General features: G+C 41.0%; 1 protein-coding gene and 1 long non-coding RNA gene across 3 annotated transcripts in view; one reads left to right on the forward strand and one right to left on the reverse strand.

The window, feature by feature from the left end:
* Positions 1-22640, forward strand: part of LOC119507022 — a 110356-nt gene that overhangs the window by 38751 nt on the left and 48965 nt on the right. The window lies entirely within an intron of this gene.
* CLYBL (citramalyl-CoA lyase) overlaps positions 18285-22640 on the reverse strand; it is a 292265-nt gene continuing 287909 nt past the window's right edge. The window contains 1 exon segment of the mRNA XM_037800076.1: positions 18285-19515. Coding sequence (XP_037656004.1) covers positions 19420-19515 — 96 coding nt within the window. The 3' untranslated portion in view covers positions 18285-19419.

The following is a 22640-nucleotide window of genomic DNA, read 5'->3' on the forward strand; positions in this document are numbered from 1 at the left end:
CATACCCTATAATTTAAAGATACAACTGTGAATAAAGTAGTCTTTGTGAACGAAGGTTTTAATATATTTGTGATTACAATATTTCCTTAGGATAAATTGCCTGATATAGATTTAAAGGATTAAAGAACATGACAATAAGTCTGTTGATACATGTTGCCAAATATTTTCCAGGAGGATGGCACCCCATTACAACTGTCAGCACCTACATGAGCGCCCATCCTTGGAGGTTATCATGTTAAAAATGAGTAATTAATCTGATGAGCATAAATATATTATTGTTAAAACATTTTTTTCTAGTTCACCTTCTTACTACAATAATTATAATGTACTAAAACGCTCTGGAGGTCCTTTTGTTTTCATTCAAATTCTGATTTTTACCAAGGCTTATTTTCCTGACATCTAGTTCTATTCTTACTTAAAACAACAACAAAGTAAATGTTAATACACATTTTCTGATTATAAAAAAATTATAAATGCCCACTTTAGAAAATCCAAAATCCCATCTAGTAACATTTACTTCTTTTATTGTGTGTCTTATTTCTTGGTTATCACAATGATATGTGTTCATTGTGGTTAATTTGGAATGTACAGAAAAGCATAAAGAAATAGAAAGTGATATAACTGAATCCATGCCTCTGAAGCAAACTTTTTGGCATTTCCTCTTGCCATTAAAAATCTTTCCATAAACATTCTTTTTATGGCCACATGAAAATCTACCTCTAAGACACGTTTTTCTTCCTTTTCATTTCTTTTTGTCTCAGACTTGGCACTGGGTTATTGGCTAATTTGCATGTTTGTTTTAAAAAGTAATTAGAACAGGATGATGAGGATACAAAATGGAATAAAAGAGACCTCCACTAACCACCCTGCTTCTACTTTTGACAGAACCATCAGGCTTAGGGGGCTCCAGGATCACCCATCCCTGTCCAGACCTCTTCCCCAGCCACTAACACAGTGAGGTGACATCTCAGGCACATAATAGATGCTCAGTAAGGACCTGTTAAAGGAGTGAATCAATGGACATATTCTCTATAATTCTGACATATATTTATGTACCGTCTCTTAGTAACTCTATAGCTTTAATCATTGCATCTCAGGGTTTCTCCCCCTTTAAAAAGAAAAGAAAGCTCTCTTCTGTGATACTAGGTCCTGGCCTTATTAGGATCCTAGAGGAGTGGCAAACCAGAGGTCCTTTAGCCCAAGGCGAATAACTGAGATCAAAGCTTCAGCAAGCTCTCCGGGGAGGTCTCGGGCCTGGAGGGCAGGGACCAGATTTAAATGCTTGACAGAAGCGCCCCCTTTCCCACCGTGACCAAGCACCTCATCCCTGATGGAGAAAGTGGGGGATGGTGGGGATAAGTGAGGTGTGCTGACCTGTCCTCGGGAGGAGGCAGGATGAGGGCAAGCTGTATTTGCAAAGGTGGCTCAGTCCCTCTGAGCTCCCGCTGAGCTCCTGAGATGAGGAAGGAACGCTTGTTCTTACCATGGCCTCGCTTGATCCCTGGAGAACCCAGGGAAGCTAGCTGAGGTAGCGAAGGTCTCACCTGCCTTTGAGGGACCATGGGACTTGGATGAGTTGTTATTTGACCTTTCTTTGCCTCAGTTTTTATAAAAACTGTACAGTGTAAAGCTCTATGGTTGAAGTGGTTTGAGATCTTCAGATGACACTAGGACAACTACTGCCTTTATCCTTACATTTTAAGTGTATGTAAGAAAAATAAATTCACAGAATATTAGTTATGAAAAATGACATTGCTACATCAGAAGATGCCAAAAGTTTCTTTTAAGTGAAATTTACAGGTGGAAAACCATTCACACAAGTGTGCCTTATTTTAAAAATCAAACGAGTCATTTCAAGACTTTGACTGTTCCAACCTCATCTGTCACCAATCAGGGATGTGAATGTGTACAGATTAGAAATTATGTCACATGGGCGTAATCAGTCAACTGTTTTACTTGCAAAAATCAATTCATGTGACCCAAAACATAATTATGGGAACTTACTTACATTAAGCGTCTGCTTTTAAAAATTTAGCATGGTAAGGAGTTCTCTAATCATGTTATAATATTGCACCTAACACTTCTAATTTAAAAGCCACACTTAACCTTTCAAGGCCATGCAGTTTGTTTGTTTCTCTTTTTTAATCTGCAAAATGATGGGTTGGACTAGGGTCTGATTTAATGAATCTGGGGTAGGGCCCAGGCGTTGGTTTTCACGAAAAACACACCAGGTAATTCTAAGATGCAGCCAGGGACCACAACCACATGACCAAATGATCTCTAAATCCTTTTTTTGCCATCAAAATGAGATGATACCTATAATTCTAAATTTTAGATCAGAATAAGTGAGAAAATAAGATTCACTTCACAGATAATTTTGCTTAAAAACATCTTCTTCCTAAGGCCAGAGGTCACAGAATTGCTAAAATGGGAACTACTTTCTAAGTGATCCAACCCCCATGAAGTATTTTGGGCAGATCTTATGGATTTGGAAAAGCTATATTTGTTCCACATTTCAATATCCCTAAATAGGTTTTAAGTTGATTACCATATATATATATATTATTTTATTATTTTTTTTTCACCTTTGGGATTCAAGATGTAGTCAAAGCTTTTGATTTCTAGATATATATATATATATATATATATTTTAAATTCAGTTTTATTGAAATATATTCACAAACCATACAGTCATCCATGGTATACAATCAACTGTTCACGGTATGATCATATAGTCATGCATTCATCACCACAATCTATTTCTGAACATTTTCCTTACATCAGAAAGAATCAGAATAAGAATAAAAAATAAAAGTGAAAAGAGAATACCCAAACCATCCCCCCATCCCACCCTATTTGTCATTTAGTTTTTACTCCCATTTTTCTACTGATTTTTTTTCAATTTTTTAAGTTTGTTTATCATAAAATTAAAAACAAACAGGCAAACAACAACCAAAAAAACCCCACAACATTTCAAACAAAGCAATGGATTAAGGAAAACAAATAACCTAAAATAACTATTTTGCTTCCACTATGTTCCTACCATACCCCAAGAAAATTAATAAACCATGTCCAAACAGAGGAGTAAGAAAAACAAATAATCTAAAATAACTACATTGCTTCCAACATGTTCCTACCATACCCCAAGAAAATTAACAACCCCTAAGAAAACAAAGGAATAAGAGAAAAAAAAAAACCTAAAATAACTCTATTGCTTCCAACATGATCTTACTATATCCAAGAAAGTTTACAAACCATAATCATTCCTGAGCATTCCCATAACATTGAGATTACCCTCCATAGTTTATCTGTTCTTATTAGATTATCATTCCCCCTCCACTAATTGGTATCTCTAGGTCCCCTACATTCTACAGTATAAAACATTGTACATTTTTCACAGAATTCACATTAGTGGTAACATACAATATCTCTCTTTTTGTGCCTGGCTTATTTTGCTCAGCATTATGTCTTTTTTTTTTTTTTTTTTTTTAATCTTCATTTTATTGAGATATATTCATATACGACGCAGTCATACAAAACAAATCGTACTTTCGATTGTTCACAGTACCATTACATAGTTGTACATTCATCACCCAAATCAATCCCTGACACCTTCATTAGCACACACACAAGAATAACAAGAACAATAATTAGAGTGAAAAAGAGCAATTGAAGTAAAAAAGAACACTGGGTACCTTTGTCTGTTTGTTTCCTTCCCCTATTTTTCTACTCATCCATCCATAAACTAGACAAAGTGGAGTGTGGTCCTTATGGCTTTCCCAATCCCATTGTCACCCCTCATAAGCTACATTTTTATACAACTGTCTTCGAGATTCATGGGTTCTGGGTTGTAGTTTGATAGTTTCAGGTATCCACCACCAGCTACCCCAATTCTTTAGAACCTAAAAAGGGTGGTCTGAAGTGTGCGCAAGAGTGCCCATCAGAGTGACCTCTCGGCTCCTTTTGGATTCTCTCTGCCACTGAAGCTTATTTCATTTCCTTTCACATCCCCCTTTTGGTCAAGAAGATGTTCTCCGTCCCACGATGCCAGGTCTACATTCCTCCCCGGGAGTCATATTCCTCGTTGCCAGGGAGATTCACTCCCCTGGGTGTCTGATCCCACGTCGGGGGGAGGGCAGTGATTTCACCTTTCAAGTTGGCTTAGCTAGAGAGACAGGGCCACATCTGAGCAACAAAGAGGCATTCGGGAGGAGGCTCTTAGGCACAACCATAGGGAGGCCTAGCCTCTCCTTTGCAGCAACCGTCTTCCCAAGGGTAAAACCTGTGGTAGAGGGCTCAACCCATCAAACCACCAGTCCCCTATGTCTGTGGTCATGTTAGCAACCATGGAGGAGGGGTAGGCGAATACCCCTGCATTCTCCACAGGCTCTTCAAGGGGGCACTGCATCTTTTTTTTTTCCTTGTTTTTTTTTTGTTTGTTTGTTTGTTTTTTTTAACTTTCCCTTCTTTTTTAAATCAACTGTATGAAAAAAAAGTTAAAAAGAAAACAAACATACAATAAAAGAACATTTCAAAGAAACCATAACAAGGGAGTAAGAAAAAGACAACTAACCTAAGATAACTGCTTAACTTCCAACATGTTCCTACTTTACCCCAAGAAAGTTACCTAATATAGCAACATTTCTGTGTACTTGCTCCTACTATATCCATCAGAAATTAAAAGACCATAGTCATTCCTGGGCATCCCCAGAACGTTAAATAGCTTATCTGTTCTTCTTGGATTATTGTTCCCCCTTCCTTAATTGCTCTCTATTGCTAGTTCCCCTACATTCTACATTATAAGCCATTTGTTTTACATTTTTCAAAGTTCACATTAGTGGTAGCATATAATATTTCTCTTTTTGTGCCTGGCTTATTTCGCTTAGCATTATGTCCTCAAGGTTCATCCATGTTGTCATATGTTTCACGAGATCGTTCCTTCTTACTGCCGCGTAGTATTCCATCGTGTGTAGATACCACATTTTATTTATCCACTCATCTGTTGGAGGACATTTGGGTTGTTTCCATCTTTTGGCAATTGTGAATAATGCTGCTATGAACATTGGCGTACAGATATCTGTTCGTGTCACTGCTTTCCGATCTTCCGGGTATATACCGAGAAGTGCAATCGCTGGATCGTATGGTAACTCTATATCTAGTTTTCTAAGGAACTGCCAGACTGACTTCCAGAGTGGCTGAACCATTATACAGTCCCACCAACAGTGAATAAGAGTTCCAATTTCTCCACATCCCCTCCAGCATTTGTAGTTTCCTGTTTGTTTAATGGCAGCCATTCTAACCGGTGTTAGATGGTATCTCATTGTGGTCTTAATTTGCATCTCTCTAATAGCTAGTGAAGCTGAACATTTTTTCATGTGTTTCTTGGCCATTTGTATTTCCTCTTCAGAGAACTGTCTTTTCATATCTTTTGCCCATTTTATAATTGGGCCGACTGTACTATTGTCATTGAGTTGTAAGATTTCTTTATATATGCAAGATATCAGTCTTTTGTCAGATACATGGTTTCCAAAAATTTTTTCCCATTGAGTTGGCTGCCTCTTTACCTTTTTGAGAAATTCCTTTGAGGTGCAGAAACTTCTAAGCTTGAGGAGTTCCCATTTATCTATTTTCTCTTTTGTTGCTTGTGCTTTGGGTGTAAAGTCTAGGAAGTGGCCGCCTAATACAAGGTCTTGAAGATGTTTTCCTACATTATCTTCTAGGAGTTTTATGGTACTTTCTTTTATATTGAGATCTTTGGTCCATTTTGAGTTAATTTTTGTGTAGGGTGTGAGGTAGGGGTCCTCTTTCATTCTTTTGGATATGGATATCCAACTCTCCCAGCCCCATTTGTTGAAAAGACCATTATGACTCAGTTCAGTGACTTTGGGGGCCTTATCAAAGATCAGTCGGCCATAGATCTGAGGGTCTGTCTCCGAATTCTCAATTCGATTCCATTGATCTATATGTCTATCTTTGTGCCAGTACCATGCTGTTTTGGCAACTGTGGCTTTATAATAAGCTTCAAAGTCAGGGAGTGTAAGTCCTCCCACTTCGTTTTTCTTTTTTAGAGTGTCTTTAGCAATTCGAGGCATCTTCCCTTTCCAAATAAATTTGATAACTAGCTTTTCCAAGTCTGCAAAGTAGGTTGTTGGAATTTTGATTGGGATTGCATTGAATCTGTAGATGAGTTTGGGTAGAATGGACATCTTAATGACATTTAGCCTTCCTATCCATGAACATGGAATATTTTTCCATCTTTTAAGGTCCCCTTCTATTTCTTTTAGTAGAGTTATGTAGTTTTCTTTGTATAGGTCTTTTACATCTTTGGTTAAGTTTATTCCTAGGTACTTGATTTTTTTAGTTGCTATTGAAAATGGTATCTTTTTCTTGAGTGTCTCTTCAGTTTGTTCATTTCTAGCATATAGAAACATTACTGACTTATGTGCATTAACCTTGTATCCCGCTACTTTGCTAAATTTGTTTATTAGCTCTTGTAGCTGTATCGTCGATTCCTCAGGGTTTTCTAGATATAAGATCATATCATCTGCAAACAATGACAGTTTTACTTCTTCTTTTCCAATTTGGATGCCTTTTATTTCTTTGTCTTGCCGGATTGCCCTGGCTAGCACTTCCAGCACAATGTTGAATAACAGTGGTGACAGCGGGCATCCTTGTCTTGTTCCTGATCTTAGAGGGAAGGCTTTCAGTCTCTCACCATTGAGTACTATGCTGGCTGTGGGTTTTTCATATATGCTCTTTATCATGTTGAGGAAGTTTCCTTCAAGTCCTACCTTTTGAAGTGTTTTTATCAAAAAGGGATGTTGGATTTTGTCAAATGCTTTTTGAGCAGATTTCTAGATATATTTAATGATCAGATGAAAACTCTTCTGGATGAAGATAGATGAGAAATGAAAATATTGAATATTTGCTTGGGAGTTGGGAAGGCAGCTCCCTGAGGGGGTTGGGGGAGTGTGTGTGTGTGTGAGCGAGATGTTTGCACAGGAGCCTCCGCTGGGATAGGGGGGCACAGTCAACATTGTGGGGAGTCCCTTATGGAAACTATATGGACAGATGGTGGCAGCCTGCAGCATGTGACTAGCCTGCTACTGATTTCATGGCAGTGTCCACCAAGGAACCCTTCTTATTGAAGACTGTCCCCCAGAACCAACCCATTTTAAAATGTAGTACAACTTTGGAGATGGATTTAATTTTCTAGTTACAAGGCCTATGCACACACACTAAGAACTCAGATGACTACACATCCATGTATGTTCACCAAGAGTATCTGACAAAGCAGTGCTAAGTTGAAACCTATCCATGAATAAATCAGGAGGTTTGGTATTTGGATCAGAAAAACAAGGGAAAGAAGTGACATTACAATCAGAAACATGCATTTCTAAAGATATTTATTTAAAGTTTTGAAAAAAGTAAAGCTCATGCCCCAGGGCTTCTGGGAGTATGTACAAAATACAATAATTAAATTAAGTCCAGCAGTTAAAATTCCTCATAAAAAGAAAAGGCTGGAGTGCTTCCCAATGGGGAATGCTTGACTTAAAAGAGAGGTTTTACTCTGTGGCCTGAAGGTCAACAAACTGGGACATTGTGGGAATGTATAAAATTTCTTAAAGGAGTTCCTTGGTCTTTGTTTTGTTGAAAGAAAATAAGAGTAAAAAGGGACAAGTTTTAAAAATTCAAAAAATGAAGGTGCAGTCCTGAAATCATCACAAATTTTACAAATGCTGCTCCGGAGGCTATGGAAGCATGCTCTCTCTTTTCTGAGCACTAATCTAACACATATGCACTTTGAGAAGGAAGGGAAAAAGGCCAATGGTGGCGCCGTTTGAATAAACCATTTAAAATGTGCTCATTTTCAGAGGCAGTACCTGCAAATTTGTGGCCCATTCACTCCTACTTATTTTGGAAATATTTATCTTACATATTCTCAGAAATATATTTCACAATTTAAAATTCCTCAGCTGGTACAACGACTGATAGTCTTTTTTTAAAGGCTTTTTACAAGGCAAAGTTTTAAAAGTGATTTTTGGGGGGGCCATATTCTCAGTAATCTAAAATATCTGTTTTTATAATAATTATATATTGTGACCTTTCTGGTATGTCTCTTAAAAAGGAGTAGGGTAGGTTGAATTTAAATATGTGGAAATGGATAGAGGTGATGGTAGCACTTTACTGTGAGTATAATTAATTAACAGTGCTGAATTGTGTGTGAATGTGATTATGGGGGAGTATAGAGTCATATATGTCACCAAAAGGAAAGCCAGAGGTTAAATTAAAACATGGGACTGTGTAACACAGTAAATCTTGTGGTGGATGATGATGGTGATTAACAGTACAAATACAAAAAATTTCATCCAAGAACTAGAACAAATGTATGAAGCTATTACAAGGAGTTAATAATGGAGTGTGATATATGGGGAAAAATATACCTATTGCAAACTATGAACTATAGTTAACAGTAATATCTTAATAGTCTTTCATCACCAGTAACAAATGTACCACACCAATCCTAGGGGTCAACAAGAGGGGGGATAAGGAGCATGGAATGTTTTGAATTTCTTTCTTTTTTTTGGAGTAATGAAAATATTCTAAATTGATTGTGGTGATGAATTCACAACTATGTGATGATACTGTGAGCCACTACTTTGGATGGATTGTATGGTGTGTGAATATATCTCAATAAAATTGCATTTAAAAAAAAGGAGTATTATTAAGAGTAAGACAAATCAAATGTATATCCTTAAACTTTATTATTAACAAGCATAATTCCATGTGAGTTTAGGCTGTATACTCAAATAAGTTTTCCTAAAACACAAAGAACCAAAAAACAATTTGCCATATCTTTATCTTTTTTTTTTTTCACTTAAATGGAAGAATGCTGGCTTTATATTACGACAACATGATCAAATGTAAGGACATTAGGAAAAGCAGCTTTGGCAGTAATATTTAAATTACTGAATAATCACCAGCCTTGTTGACATTTCTACTTTGATCCCCAAAGTATGATCTTTGCTGTCTTATGCACTCAGGCTTTCTATAGTAAAACATGCATAATAAAATTCCTGTGCTGAGTCCACAGTAAATGAAATGACTGGCAAGTAGCTCACGACTTAAGACACTAAATCTAGCTCCAAAATATGGACACACAGAAAAGAAATTTTTTTTCCAATTTTGTTGTTTCCTTTCTTACATTTATTTTTGCTCTTGCAATTGTGAGAGGAGAATGGAAGAGAAAGTAAAATTATAAGGAAAAGGGAAGAGGAGGCATAGAGGGCCTAGATGGAATGAGCCATGTTGCAAAGAATGAGGAGGCAGTGGAGGAGGGGTGCAGAAACGAGCCACAGGGCAAGAGGAGACGTAGAGAGCCCATGTGGCTTAGTGAGCGCATCCTCCTGTCACTGATGACTGAGCTCTGTGCCTTCAGCCCTCCACTGGGACTTCTTTTCTTTGACAACCCAAGACATTCTCTAGACATTCCAACTAGTTTCCAAGGGACAGTACTGCAAAATGTATGGGTGACTGTTCAGTCTGAGAGGCGCTCAGGGGCCAAAGGGCCAGGTGGGGCGTGAGTGCCTACTGCTGGGGAGCATTTGCCTGGTGAAGGAGCTCCCTCACTGCATTTGAGGGCTCGCTGCTCTAATGAGTTCAACTGTCTTTGCCAGAGTCAGGCACCGTCTCTGAAGGAGGCAGTTGTTGGAAACGTAGACATCAGCGATTTTCTTCTTGTTCCAAGAGTCTCATTTGGAGCTTCCTTACTCTAAGAACTGATGAAGCAGAGAACGTAATGTGAAACCCTGAATCCTTGGAGCCATGTCGTGGCTTTGTGGAGGAACTACTATGCTGGAAATTTTGAGACTTTAGTTGTAGTCTTGGTTTTGCCAGTTGCGTTACCTTGACCAAGCCACCTAATGGTGCAGGGGGCACCATCCAGACTGTAATTTTTTTATGTTTTTTTCTTTTTTTTCTATGTGAATGGAGTTCTCTTCAATCAGAAATTGGTACTGCATAATCCTCTAGGGCCTCTGTCTTCATTTACAAAATGAGGGGGCATGGACAAAATGATAAGATATGAGTTTATAGTCAGAACAGCTCCAACACTAAGAGAAATTCCCATAGTCAAAGAATGGGGCTGGAAGATTCCTAACTCAACAACAACACAAGAGCAACAAAACTTTCCTGGAATGCATATGGCAGTCAGAGTGTGCACACCACACCCAGCATGTCCAAGGACTGGCCCCACCATTGGTTGGTTTTCCTGTGAGAACATACCCTTCATTTACCAGTGAGAAAATAGGATTCACTTAATAGAAGTTCACTTTACAACCACTTGCTACAACAGGATTTCCATCCTCTACTGCAGTACAGGTTTGGCCCCAAATGGGAATAATTTGGCTTTTACTGAATGCCAACTATTCACCAAGCACGAGGCTAGGTGCTTTTAAATACAATAGTAATTTAATCCCTTTGTTACAGGGTAGGTTCTCTGGAAGCAGATGCTGAGAAAGACATTAGGGCAAAAGACATTAGGGATCAATAGCCATTAAAGGAAAGAGAAGGAATCAGAATTGGGTACAAGGAGAAGTCAAACTGCCAAGCAGACTCAACAACATCTTGTCCAATCTCACTGGAGCACTGGAACGTATATGGCCTGTCACAGTGTCCCACATGGGGCCCAAATACCTGGGTCCTTAAATCACTGCCTCGCTCATTCACCGGATGCAGGCTGCCCTGGGAAGGGTGTGACCTTGGGCAAGGCAGCGGAGGCGACCCTGAAGGAACTGACAGGTGGAGGCTGTCCGCTGACTGCTCTCTCCCTAGCCGGGCAAGTGGGGACCCCCGAAAGGGATTTGGGTGGCATATCTCTGTGACTACCACATCCTCATAGCGACTTAAAAAAATTATTTTTATTAGAGAAGTTGTAGGGTTACAGGCCAATCACGCATAAACACAGGATTCCCATATACCATCCCACCACCACCTTGCACTGGTGTGGATCATTTGTTACAATGGATGATAGCACTGTTTGTAACTGTACTAATTTTTTTTTAACAGTAGTTACCTTTGTTAACAATTGAAAAATTATTAAAATAGTACTATTAACTATCATCCATAGTTTACATTAGGTGTATTTCCCCCCAAATACCACCCTATTATTAACACCCTCTATTAGTGTTGTACAATTGTTATAATTCATGCAAGAACATTCTTATACTTGTACTATAAGCTATAGTCCATCCTCTACAAATAGGGTTCACTGTGTTATACAGTCCTATGCTTTATCTTTTAATTTTTATGCTAGTAACATATATGGCCTAGAGTTTCCCCTTTTAACCACATTCACCTCTCATAAAAACTTTCTGAGTTAGGTATTATTATTCTTATAGTTGAAGAAACAGATGCTCAGAGAGAATAAATGACTTGTCTGAATGTAACATAATCCATTAATGGTAGAGCCAGAATCAGATTCTGTCTGATGGGGGAAAGACATGGTTACTAATTTTAATGAACACACTTTTAGTAAGCTCTTGTGGGCTGTGAGAGACGACAGCAGAGGTATCTGAAAATGTGTGGCAATGTCTGATACTCGGGGCATCCATGCTAATCTTGGGGACACACACCCATGAACAAGGACTACAAGAGAAATGCAATGGGAAGGCCTAAGGGAGGACCAGCAGGTTGTCTCTGGGAGAGGTGGGGAGACCTCACGGCAGTGGCCTTCTAGCTGTGACTTGAAGAATGATTAGGAGTTGGTATGGTCTGATAGAATAGGAAAGAGCATTCAAGCCAGGAGTTACAGCCTATGCAAAGGCTTTGTATGGTCGAGAATATGAAAAGATCAGTGCGGCTGGCACATGGGGCACTGCAGCCCCAGCACACTCCAGCTGCACGGTGCCCAGAGAACCTCTGGCAACCCCTCAAGAGAGGCGATGCTGTCACTGGCGTGGAGACTCTGGTGGCACTGCCGACTGGAGCTCTGTTACTGCAGCCTGGGAGAAGCATCACAGGGTTTCCCCCTGGAAACCCTGTGGGGGAAATGGATATGCTTCTCTCCCTCATTAGGGGAGTATGGGTTACCAGCACAGTTCTTCCAGAGAATCAAAGCCAGCAGTTCGTGTTGTTTTTTATATTCTTCCTTCCATGAAACTCAAAAAATCCCCCCCAATTTTTTTTTTACATTATGTCAGATGCCTCGAATATATATAGTCATCAGAAGAAACTCAACCAAAAAACTTTCTGAAATGGAATATTCATTTTTCTTTTGATTCTATTACCATGCCTGATTAACTATGAAAATTTGATTCAATGTTTAAAAACAAAACAAAACCCAGCCAAATTACTAAGTTATTTGCTATTCTGTAGCCACCCAAATCGTTTCTTTTCATCAAATTTCTCCCCTCTAACCAGATATTTTAACATCATGATGGTCAGTGTTCAGTCCTCCTTGTTTTTCTTAAGATGGATTTTCACTACATTGACTACTCTTATTTAAGTAAAGGAGAGAATCCATAAAGTTTTTTCCAGGGCTAAGACTCTAATTTCTGGGAAATGTGTCCAGTGTTACTATATGTACATATATTGCTCATAATAATGAGAGAGAGAGAAATCTATTTTGAGCAATGGAGAAGTCTAATACAGTTAGGGGATTTCTCTTCTGTCAGCACGTGTAGGCACAGATGATTTTCTACTCTTCTGATAACAGACAGCTTTATCTTTTGATTTAGGGTGCAGCAGTTATATTCTGGAAGTCTGGCTCCCCTCCTGCCCTTCCTGAATGCACTGGTTCTTGAACAAGAGGTCATATGGGAGAAGAGCACCTCGAGTTGGCCAAATTTTGCCCTCAGTCTGAGCACAGCTTTCCTTGTAAACAGCCAAGGAGAAAAACGGGTCCAGGACTGAGCGTCTTCCCTTAGCAAGTCTGAGAAGCTGTTTACAAACAAGCCTGCAGGGCTGACCTCACTCCTCAGACCTCAGGCAAGACTCTGACTGGCTTCAGAGGACCTTGGCCTGGCAGAGCTCCTAGACACCAAAAGAAGAGGGGAGAAGATGATATAGGTTGAAGAAAAGTGGCTGATTTTGATGACATGTGGTGTAAAATTTTCTGAAGGTTTTAAATTCTTAATTTGCACCTCTTTTAATTATTATCACAACTGTAGCCAATGACACTTCTTTTTATTTTAACATTTGTCATTATTTTACGCCTTTGCTCCTCTTTTGACCTCACACAAAGGCATTTTAATTGTGAAAGAAAAGTGCATCCGGAGCCGGTCCTCTGACTTTCAAACTAGTTGCCTGGCACCCAATCGGTCTCAGCTGATGTTTGTCGAATGAATAAACGAATGAATGAAGTGATACCCTCGAAAAATTCAGAGAAATCTTTACTTTCAACAGTTTTTCTTTCTTTCTTTCCTAAAGCTCAGGGTATCACAGTATCTCCTATGGATTTGGAAGGGAAATAGGCAAACTGGATTTTACAGTTTTTAGAAGAAACTCTCAACAAAAAGCTACCTGAAATGAAACGTTCGTTTTTCTCTTGATTCTAATAATGTGTTTGAATAGCACAGGCAATTCGATTCAGTGATTGAAAAGCAAGGCCGGAGGAAAACGGGTGGGGGTCCTCCCCACATCTATCGCGCCATGATGCCGAATCTAAGTACTCAGGGCGCCCGGCTGGGGCCAAAGAGACCAGGGCCCGGGAGCTGTGCTTGGCACCTATACGGTCCCTCCGGCTTCCGTAGTTCGTGTGGCCCAGGCACCGACTTCGGGGTTCGGGAGAAAGGGGCCCGACCAGTCTCCAGGCCGGGCGCGAGGGCCCCGCGCAGGTATCTTGCGTATGCGCGGGGTGCGCCGGCGGTGATCCGTGTCTGGGAGACCCGAGAGAGACGTTATTGTTACACTGTAACGAGTCTGATTAACATGCTCCTGACACTTTCTATTAGTTTCACGGGATCCTAGCAACAACGCACAAAGGCGCGGGATTGTCCCGGACTCCGCGGGGACACGGGGCAGCCTTTGATCTGCCACCATTACAGCCGGGCTGCGCGACAGGTTCGCAGGCTCTGGGCGGCCCGCGGCGGGCGGGCGGACGAGCGGGATCCGTGGTCCTGGTCCAGTGGGCCGCGTACGGCTTCCCCGGCCCCTTGCCCGCTCGCCTCGGACCGCAACCGCGGCCTCGACGGCTGCTGCGCCCCGAGCGCCGGCTGCGCGGGGTCCGGCTTTCACCGCCCGACTGAGGCCGCGCGGGCTCCACGCCCGCAAGTCGGGCCCAAAGGCCGCGACCCGCGTACTCTCGGGCCTGGACCTCAATCTGCCCCTCCGTGAAGTGGGTCTACAGGCTCCCGGAAGACCCGCGGGAGGCGCCTCTCGGGCCGGCTTGGCCACGCGTTCCCCGAGGTCCTGGCAGGCGGGTTTCCTCGGCCCCCCACGCTCGCGCGCTCGACACCTCCAGCGCGCGCGCCGCCCGACCCCGAGAGGCCGGCACTCTCCTCCCTAACCTGAAGCCTCCCGGAGGTGCGCGTCGACTCCAAGGCGCTGGCGCCGCGGGCGCGTAAGAAGCCGGCCGCCGGTGGCCCGTGGCCCGCGCAAGGCGCGCGCAGACTCGGCGTCTCGGGGCTGCGCGGCGAACGTTCACTCGAAGGGGTTTGCAGCCCCGAGGCTCGCCTGCCCTTCTGGTCGCAGAAAGCAAACGGTACAACCGAGTGGGTTATTTATAATTTTTTAAAAAGGAAAGGTGTGAGCGACAGAAAGATCCCAAAACATTGTGTAAAAAGTATGTACTGCAGACTTCAGGCCGCTTATCTGAAACTCGTTTCTACCAGCAGCAAACCACGGCCAAAAGGCGATGATTTCGGTTCCTCCCTATAGATCTCTTTCTTTAGGTCGTTGGCAATTTTTATTGATTTGGAAGGAAATATACTAACAAATAATTACTGGAATTTCAACAAAATACCAACAACAAAAAATCGCCCGTTACAGAACAGCACAAAGCAGCCGGGTCTTCCCGCGCAAGCTTTCAAGTGCTAACTTAGGTATTTGAAAGTAATTTTTATTTTGTTGGCTTTCTTGACCCGTCATGCCCCCCCACCCCCAATTTAACATAAAGCGCGGAAAGAAAGAATAAGAATAAGGTTTTAACATTTCAGTGTGGGGGGGTCTGATAATTACTTTCCCCTTTTCCTCTAAGTTCCAATGTGAAAACCTCACTGAGGTCTCTGCGGTGGAGGGACTGTCCTCCCGAACCCGGGGCACATGCTCTGCGGTTACAGATCCATTCAGTGACCCTCTCTGGCAATAATATGCACAAAATCTTATAAACTCGAAAACCAGTTGCTCTCCTAGTACTGGATGGGGGTTAACAACCACAACAAAACAAACAAAAACAAAAACAAAAACAAAAAAAGGAAGACATTTAGCTTCCCAAAGTAAAATGAAACCATAAAAGCAGACAGTTCTTCAATGAAAAGAGTGTATATTCCTTTTTCTCTTCCTATGGCATCGTTAGAAAATTCAACATCTCCAACAACAAAGGTCGGTTTCCTAAACTCTAGCAGGACTATTGGGTGTGAAGTGTTGATGATGATGACGATAATAATATGTATATTTTAGGGAGAGGGTAGGAACTACATGATCTGCTCTATTTGCCCGGCAAAATATGCCAGGCGATGGAGTTACTTTCAAATTCAAATCGGACGCGGTGAAGTCTTCATTCCAGAGGACACTATTTTCCCAGCCCAGGGTGGAGGAGAGACCATGAGAGCAGCCAGCGGTTTAACACTTGGAAATCTGAAGGGAATGCTCCCAGATGCCCAGGAATTTAGTAACTTGTGCTCACAGACAGTGCCTCACTTGTGCTGGAGTTCCCCACACCATTTCAATAAAACATGGTTGTATTGATATAATCTTCTATACATTAAAATGAGGTTGTCACAGATTGTCATTAAGACCTCAGTAAAACAATGAAGACATTATGGGGCACCCCCCTCAGGCAAGGTATTAGGGGAATAAAACAATCTGCACCACACGGGTCCTATTGAGATTAATGAAAAAATTATGCAAAAAAAATCTCAATTTCATTTTCCCGTGACAGGGCTTTGCATACATACAGTCAGCCTTGCCCTGCACCTGATGATTTATTAAACTAATCTACAATGATCACCACTGATGTTCTCAACTCAATCTTGTCCCAGCTCATTTTCTAAGTAATTGTTTCTCATTAGTTCTGATAATGTTTTAATAGTGTTACCCATAATTTAGCCCCCAAGAATTAATAACAGGGGGGTGATATGGGAGGGTGGCTTGTGATGAGCTACACAAAATATAAACAGGTATGGTTTTTAATTAAGCAGATTAGCTGCAAGGTCCTCTGCCTACAGTACATTACTAGCTCAGAGGAGTTGGGGGAGAACTCATTTCCTTATGTCAGGTATTTCCATCATGCCAAGCGGAGATTGAGCTTCACACCTTCCCACCTTCCTTCTGGTACCTTCGCCCACAAAGGGGACCAAATCATGGGAATATCTTTTGTTTCCCAGCATCTCTCTGCATCGGAGTTTTGTTCTTCAAGGAATGGGCAGAATGGGAGTCTCAGACACTGACAAAACTCTCTTATGGGGCCAACATGAGGGTCTCTGTTCAGAGTGGAAGCCTGGTCCAGATTTCTGACTCCGGGGTGTGTGTGTCCTAGTCTCATCATCCTACCCACATTGGGACCACTGGGTTATAAGATGATAAGTCTGACATTTGGAGAGATTTCAACAAGGTGGTTTTGTATGAACATAGTGCGATGTTCACAATAGGATGAAGGGTATGGTGACCATTCAACATGGTCAGAGATACAGGAACTCAGGGGCCTGTTGGTGATAGGAGATGGGAGACCTAGCCAGGTCCAAGCTCTTGGCACCACCCAGAGTACTTTCTTGGGGGTTGCTTTTCCCAAGGCTCCAGTGCCCTTAGCCCGGCATCTACGACTCTCTCAGTCAGAGGTCTTGGCTGTCAATGAGCCCCTGGCTTGAGGTGGTTCACCTGTGCTAGGTTTGGGGGTTAATTGTATAATGAGAATAGAGGTTAGAAAGTCTGTCTTTTCATTCTCTCAGTGCCTGGTGTGGGTGGCAGTATCTGGATCAACACACGAGGATGGGAAGGGTAGTTAGTTGAAATGGGGCTTGCCTGTAGGGAGGTGTGAAGAAGTTTTTCTTTTCTCCTTTTGCTTAGGACAGGACCTGCTTGAACTTCTGAACCATGAAGGGTGTGTGTGTGTGTGTGTGTGTATGCACACGCATGTGTATGACAGTGTCAAAACGAGGCGAGGTCCTTCCCTTTGCCTTCTGACTTCTGAGCAGCCTTACAAAGCAAAGACTTCTATCTCTGTGTTCTGAGCAGACAGGTCAGACTGTGCATGGATTACCCTTGTGTACACTTCACTGCACGATTTCCAGCTTAGCCTGGCACAGCGGAGACAATGGGGGTGGGAAGGGGAATAGGGGCTGCCTCTTCAGTCACTGCTGCCCACTGTCACTGTCCGCAGTCCTGAAGCCTGGTTTTGCTGGAGGCCAGCAGTCCCTGAAGTTGGCTGAGATATCCTCTTCCTGCTTAAGGCCACTCTGGGTGAGGACGGGGCTAGCTCCCACTTTCCTTTCCAGCTAGCTCTGGTGCAGCACAGGGCAACTAAGGAGACGGGTGACAGAGATCTAATGAGGGGTTGGAGGGGGTGAGTGAGGAGGAGAGAGGCAGGTCAGGACCCAGCCAAGCCCATCTTATCTCAGTTTAAAAGCGGTCTCCCTGGATCCCATACTTGGGAATATCAGTTGATGTGTCAGGAATGTGTTTCTACTTGGATCAGGTTCCTTCAGCATGCCTGTCACAATGGCATCTGCCCTGTTGGTGGATTAGGGTGGGTGGCTGTTGCATAATGGTGTGTGTGACTCTGATTTTGCTTTGGTTTGATGGTGCCTTTCATTCTGTGTAAACTTCAACTGTACTCACCTCTCAGGTTTCCTGTAGGAATTGGAGAGTGGGGAAAAGAAGACCACTGGTTGGGGCACATGGTAGAGGCCACATAGGAAATAAACAAAAAGGGCGTAGGAGGAGGTGAAAAATGAAAATAAAAAACAACTGTTTTCTATTTACAAATTTAAATAAACAGAACAGCCTTCCCCGCGGTGTTTGTCTAAGAGTAGCAGTGTTGCTGCTGTGTAGGTCATGAAAAGGTTGGTGCAGAGTTTAAAACTTCCTATTCTGTTAATTTCTTAAAGAACAGTCGTTCAGAGTCTCAACACAAAAGCTCATGATTTAATGAGGAACAGAAACAAAATCTCTGATTGTTGGTGTTTCAAACTTCATTGGCGTCCTCTGGCAAGCACAAGTTGATCCTCTGTGGCTTCAATACCCTTTAGCCTTCAATATAAGAGTACATGCTGAATAGGGAACAATGGCTGGTTGTTATATTTATTTACCCTTCCTACAAGCTGGGTTAACCTCTTCAAAACCGCTTTACTAAGCCCGTTAACCACACCACCCATATGACCTGTAGCAGCATCTCTAATGTCATGCAAATCTTGCAGGGGACCATATGCACCAGCTCTGCTGCATTGTCTCCTTAGACGCTACAAGTTTATTGCTGAGGGAGTCTTGTCCCGGCCATACATTTGCAGGGGGAAGTGGCCTCAAAGGCAAACAGTTAAACGGGGAAACAGAGGGGGAGAATGGAGGGTCTTGTGTTTCCGCACATTAATTTTTTAATTGCTGGTAATTGTTAACCCAAAGCATTCACCCAGGACGAGAGCTTTCGTATTCATCATTTAATACTTCAAGGATATGAATTTTTCATTTTGGGGGTGGGAGTTAATCAGTTTTGAACATTTTTTTTAGAAGAGATCTTTGTAAGCCAACATAATATGTAATCTACTTTTTCTGTGTCATCTCTGTTGTTTTATCAGATTACTGGTGAAAAAGACATGACCCCTTCATTATTTATTATTTTTAAAGGCCTGTCCTTTCTTAAAATTGTTTATGGTGTCATCTGAACAAATGACCAATGTGGGAAATATTTACTAACGAGAGAAGGGCAAAGGTAATATATGTATTGGGGAAAGACTTGTTTCGGTCAAGACCTAACTTCCCCTCACAGCCCATCTTTCCCCATTATTTTTTCTCCCTGTGAAATCATAAATCCATATTTGTAATACATTAATATACAAAAATAAAATTACATGTTTGGAGCAACAAGAAAGAAAGTTCATTCTTAAAGGAATAACTGGCCAGTAGAAGAAAAATTGTGATTAACATGAACTGTAAGGAGAATAAGATTCCAATCTGGCATACTAACAAGTTGCCTTGAGTCTTGTGGTTTGTCTTTAAGAAACCCACTGTATACGTTCAGCCCACCTGATGAGAGCTTCATTTAACAGATCATTTTTCCTTGATGGCTGTGGCAAGCGTAACAATGTTCTGGGCCTGCTTCAGTAATGGCATGTCGATCATACTCCCTTGGAAAGTAAAGGCTCCCTGGAAAACAGAGAATACAAACTTCCTGAAAGAATGCTCGGAAATTATAGGCTTCCTTTCTGCACACACTTGTACAACAAGAACATTTTAGATTCCACGTGAATTAGATTGACTTTCCTACCCAACTTTTGAGAAAGCCAAAGTAAATTGCAGAGGAAAGATTTCTTTTTTTCCTCCTCAAGAGGAAAAAACCTCCAGCATTTTAATTGAGCGGAAAAACACATCAGACACAAGATGTGGGAAACTGTTCATTTAACTCTTGAAATCAATCTGAAAACAACTGTAGAAGAAAAATGTAAATACTTACTTATATAGTTTTTGAAATATTGAATAGAATCTTTAAAAGCAGTAATATGCCCTGGCAACGGATTATTGTTAAATAATTGTATGATCAGGTTATGCTTCCTCTAGTTGTAACATAATAGAAGTGCAACACTATAAGGACATGAGATTGTGTAAGGGAGGATTGTACTGAATAAAAAGAGATTAATCTGGTGGTACATACTTGTAGAAGAGGATTAGAATGACAAGGGACATGAGTTTGTACTTAAGAAATCATAGGACTGTTTAATGTTGAGCCTAGAAGGAAAATCTGAGATCTTCTGGTTTCTCTTCTTTTTACAGATTCAGTTTTTCAACCTTCTACAGATACTTATTAAATGTGCATGTGATCTGGGCCCTGGTCTAGGTGAGGTTAAGTAATAATCCAAGGTCACATGACTAGGAAAAGTTGGAGCTGGGGCTCATACCTGGGTCTCAGAACTTCAAGCTTTCATCACAGATCCCACTTGAAGATAAGGTAGGTTTTTAGTACATCAGAAAAAAAAATGTAAATGGATAAGAGGCAGCATGCCCAGAACCTGCAGTAAATTCCTGTTTTTTTTTGTCTCCTTTTAATAGCTTCTTTTTGATGCTTATAGTCATAGCCCTTCATCTCAGTTTCTCCTTCCTTCTACCTGTTGGCAAGGATGCTGGTGCGAGTGGGGAACAGGTGGTCTTTTGAGACCTGGAGGTGGACTGGGACCATCAGGAACCTTGCTGATGGTCCATCTGCATATATCTCAGTCCACTTCTGGGTTTCATACATACTGTCTTCTCAACAGTCAATGCTCACATTACTCATGGGTTTTGGAATATATCTCTGAGTTCTCTGGAAACCCTTATCTCCTACAATGAGGGCTGAGAGATTACATATATATATAACTTAGGGTTATACGTAGGATGGAGGTAAAAGAAATCTTGGTGGGGAATCCTTAGCAATGTCTTTAGTATTTATGTTTTGGAATTTATCTTCAATCAAAAGAGATTTAAAAACCTATCAGGATTAGAATTTTCACCTAAACTTCTCAGCCTTTGATGATAAATCTGATTCACATGAACACCCAAGTAACCTAAAATCCTGTACTGTAAATCACTTTCCAACCCTCTTTTTACTGCTCATCCTCCCAGATTGGCCTTGGCTTAATTTCATTTAGTTTAGAGCTAATTTTATTATCTCTGTGACCATGATGAATTCTCACTGTTGATTTTAATTATGATTTAAATACTTGTTTTCTTCCCAGATGCATATGTGTTGCTTTTTATTTTATGAATTTGGCTAGAAGTTCAGAGGATGTTCTATAGGTAGGCATCCTATGTGAAATCAGGGCATGGGACACATGCTGTTTTACAAGGCCATAGCCTCGTTTTCTTATTGGAGTAAATGATGAAGACCAAAGGCCTCCTGGTTATCTGCCCACCAAGTAGATTATTGCCCTGTAAAACAGCACATCTGTCCCACTAAGGCTTAAATAATAGGCTGGAGAGATGAAATTAGCATAGATGAAATCAAAATGACGTACGGAGATGGCTTTGGATCTATGCCTATGTTCCCTGAATCTGAATTTTTGTTCTTTGTTTCCTTCACCTCTGCAAATTTATGATTTCATTTTTAAGAATTAGATTGTCTAATATGGATCTCCTCATGCTTTGACATATCAGCCTAGAATATGGTTGTTGTTTTTTTTAAACACAATTTTATTGAGATATATTCACACACCATATAATCCATCCAAAGTACACAATCAGTGGCTCACAGTATCATCATATAGTTGTGCATTAATCACCACAATAAATTTTAGAACATTTTCATTACTCCAAAAAAATAAAAAATAAAAAAATAAAAATAAAAAAGAACACCCAAAACATCCCATACCCCTTATTGGATTTTAATATATAGATCTACATGTGAAATGTAAACTGTCTGCTGGCTGGGATTTGGAATAATGCGATTTGTCAAAAAGCTTCTTGGATTAGTGGAGAGGGTTTCAAATATTCCTTAATGAATGATTATAGGAAGCTTACGTTTCACAGCCCAATGCTTTACTGAGAAATTGGCATACCATTAGAAACAGTTAATTTTAAAGTACACAGGGACTTCCATCAGCTTGAAGATTCAGACTGTAATTTTGTTTAGAATGCCTTTACTAAGTAGTAACTTATTCATGGTTAAGTACCTTAACAACCATGACTACTATAATAATAATAGCTATAAATTATTGAGTAGTTAGTAGTCCCAGGGACTGTGCTTGGCACTTTACCTGCTTTATTTTATGCAATCCTCATAACAACACTATGAAGTAGATATTATTATCCATCCTCATTTTATGACTGAAAGAACCAAGGCATATAGAGCTTAAGAAACTCGTCTGAGTCTGCCCTGGAGCTAGTAAGTACAGAGTTGGGATAATACTTGGCTCTATCTGATCCAAAGCCTGTGCCCTTAAACAATTATTGATTGAAAGTGTTCTCTAAGTGTGTTCCATGACCACCTGAATCAGAATCATTGGGGGGAGGTAGGAGGGCAGGAAGGCCTGGAGGTTGGGAATCCCCTGATGATTCTAATCTACATTCAAGTTTGAGAACTTCTGTATTTTAGCTCCCCTGGATAGAAATGATTAGGCTGCCTTTGATATGCAGGTATATAAAGGGAAGAGTCTTCCTCTAGTCTTTCATAAATGATAACCTTCTCTTATAAGGCATCCCAAGATGCTTAATGATCTAATTTTCTCAAGTTATTCGTCATTCATTCATTCATTCATGCATGCATGTATCCTCAAGTATTTCCTGAGTAGTTCATTTTGTCA

The sequence above is a fragment of the Choloepus didactylus genome, chromosome 12 (assembly GCF_015220235.1).
Source record: "Choloepus didactylus isolate mChoDid1 chromosome 12, mChoDid1.pri, whole genome shotgun sequence".
Lineage (NCBI taxonomy): Eukaryota > Metazoa > Chordata > Mammalia > Pilosa > Megalonychidae > Choloepus > Choloepus didactylus.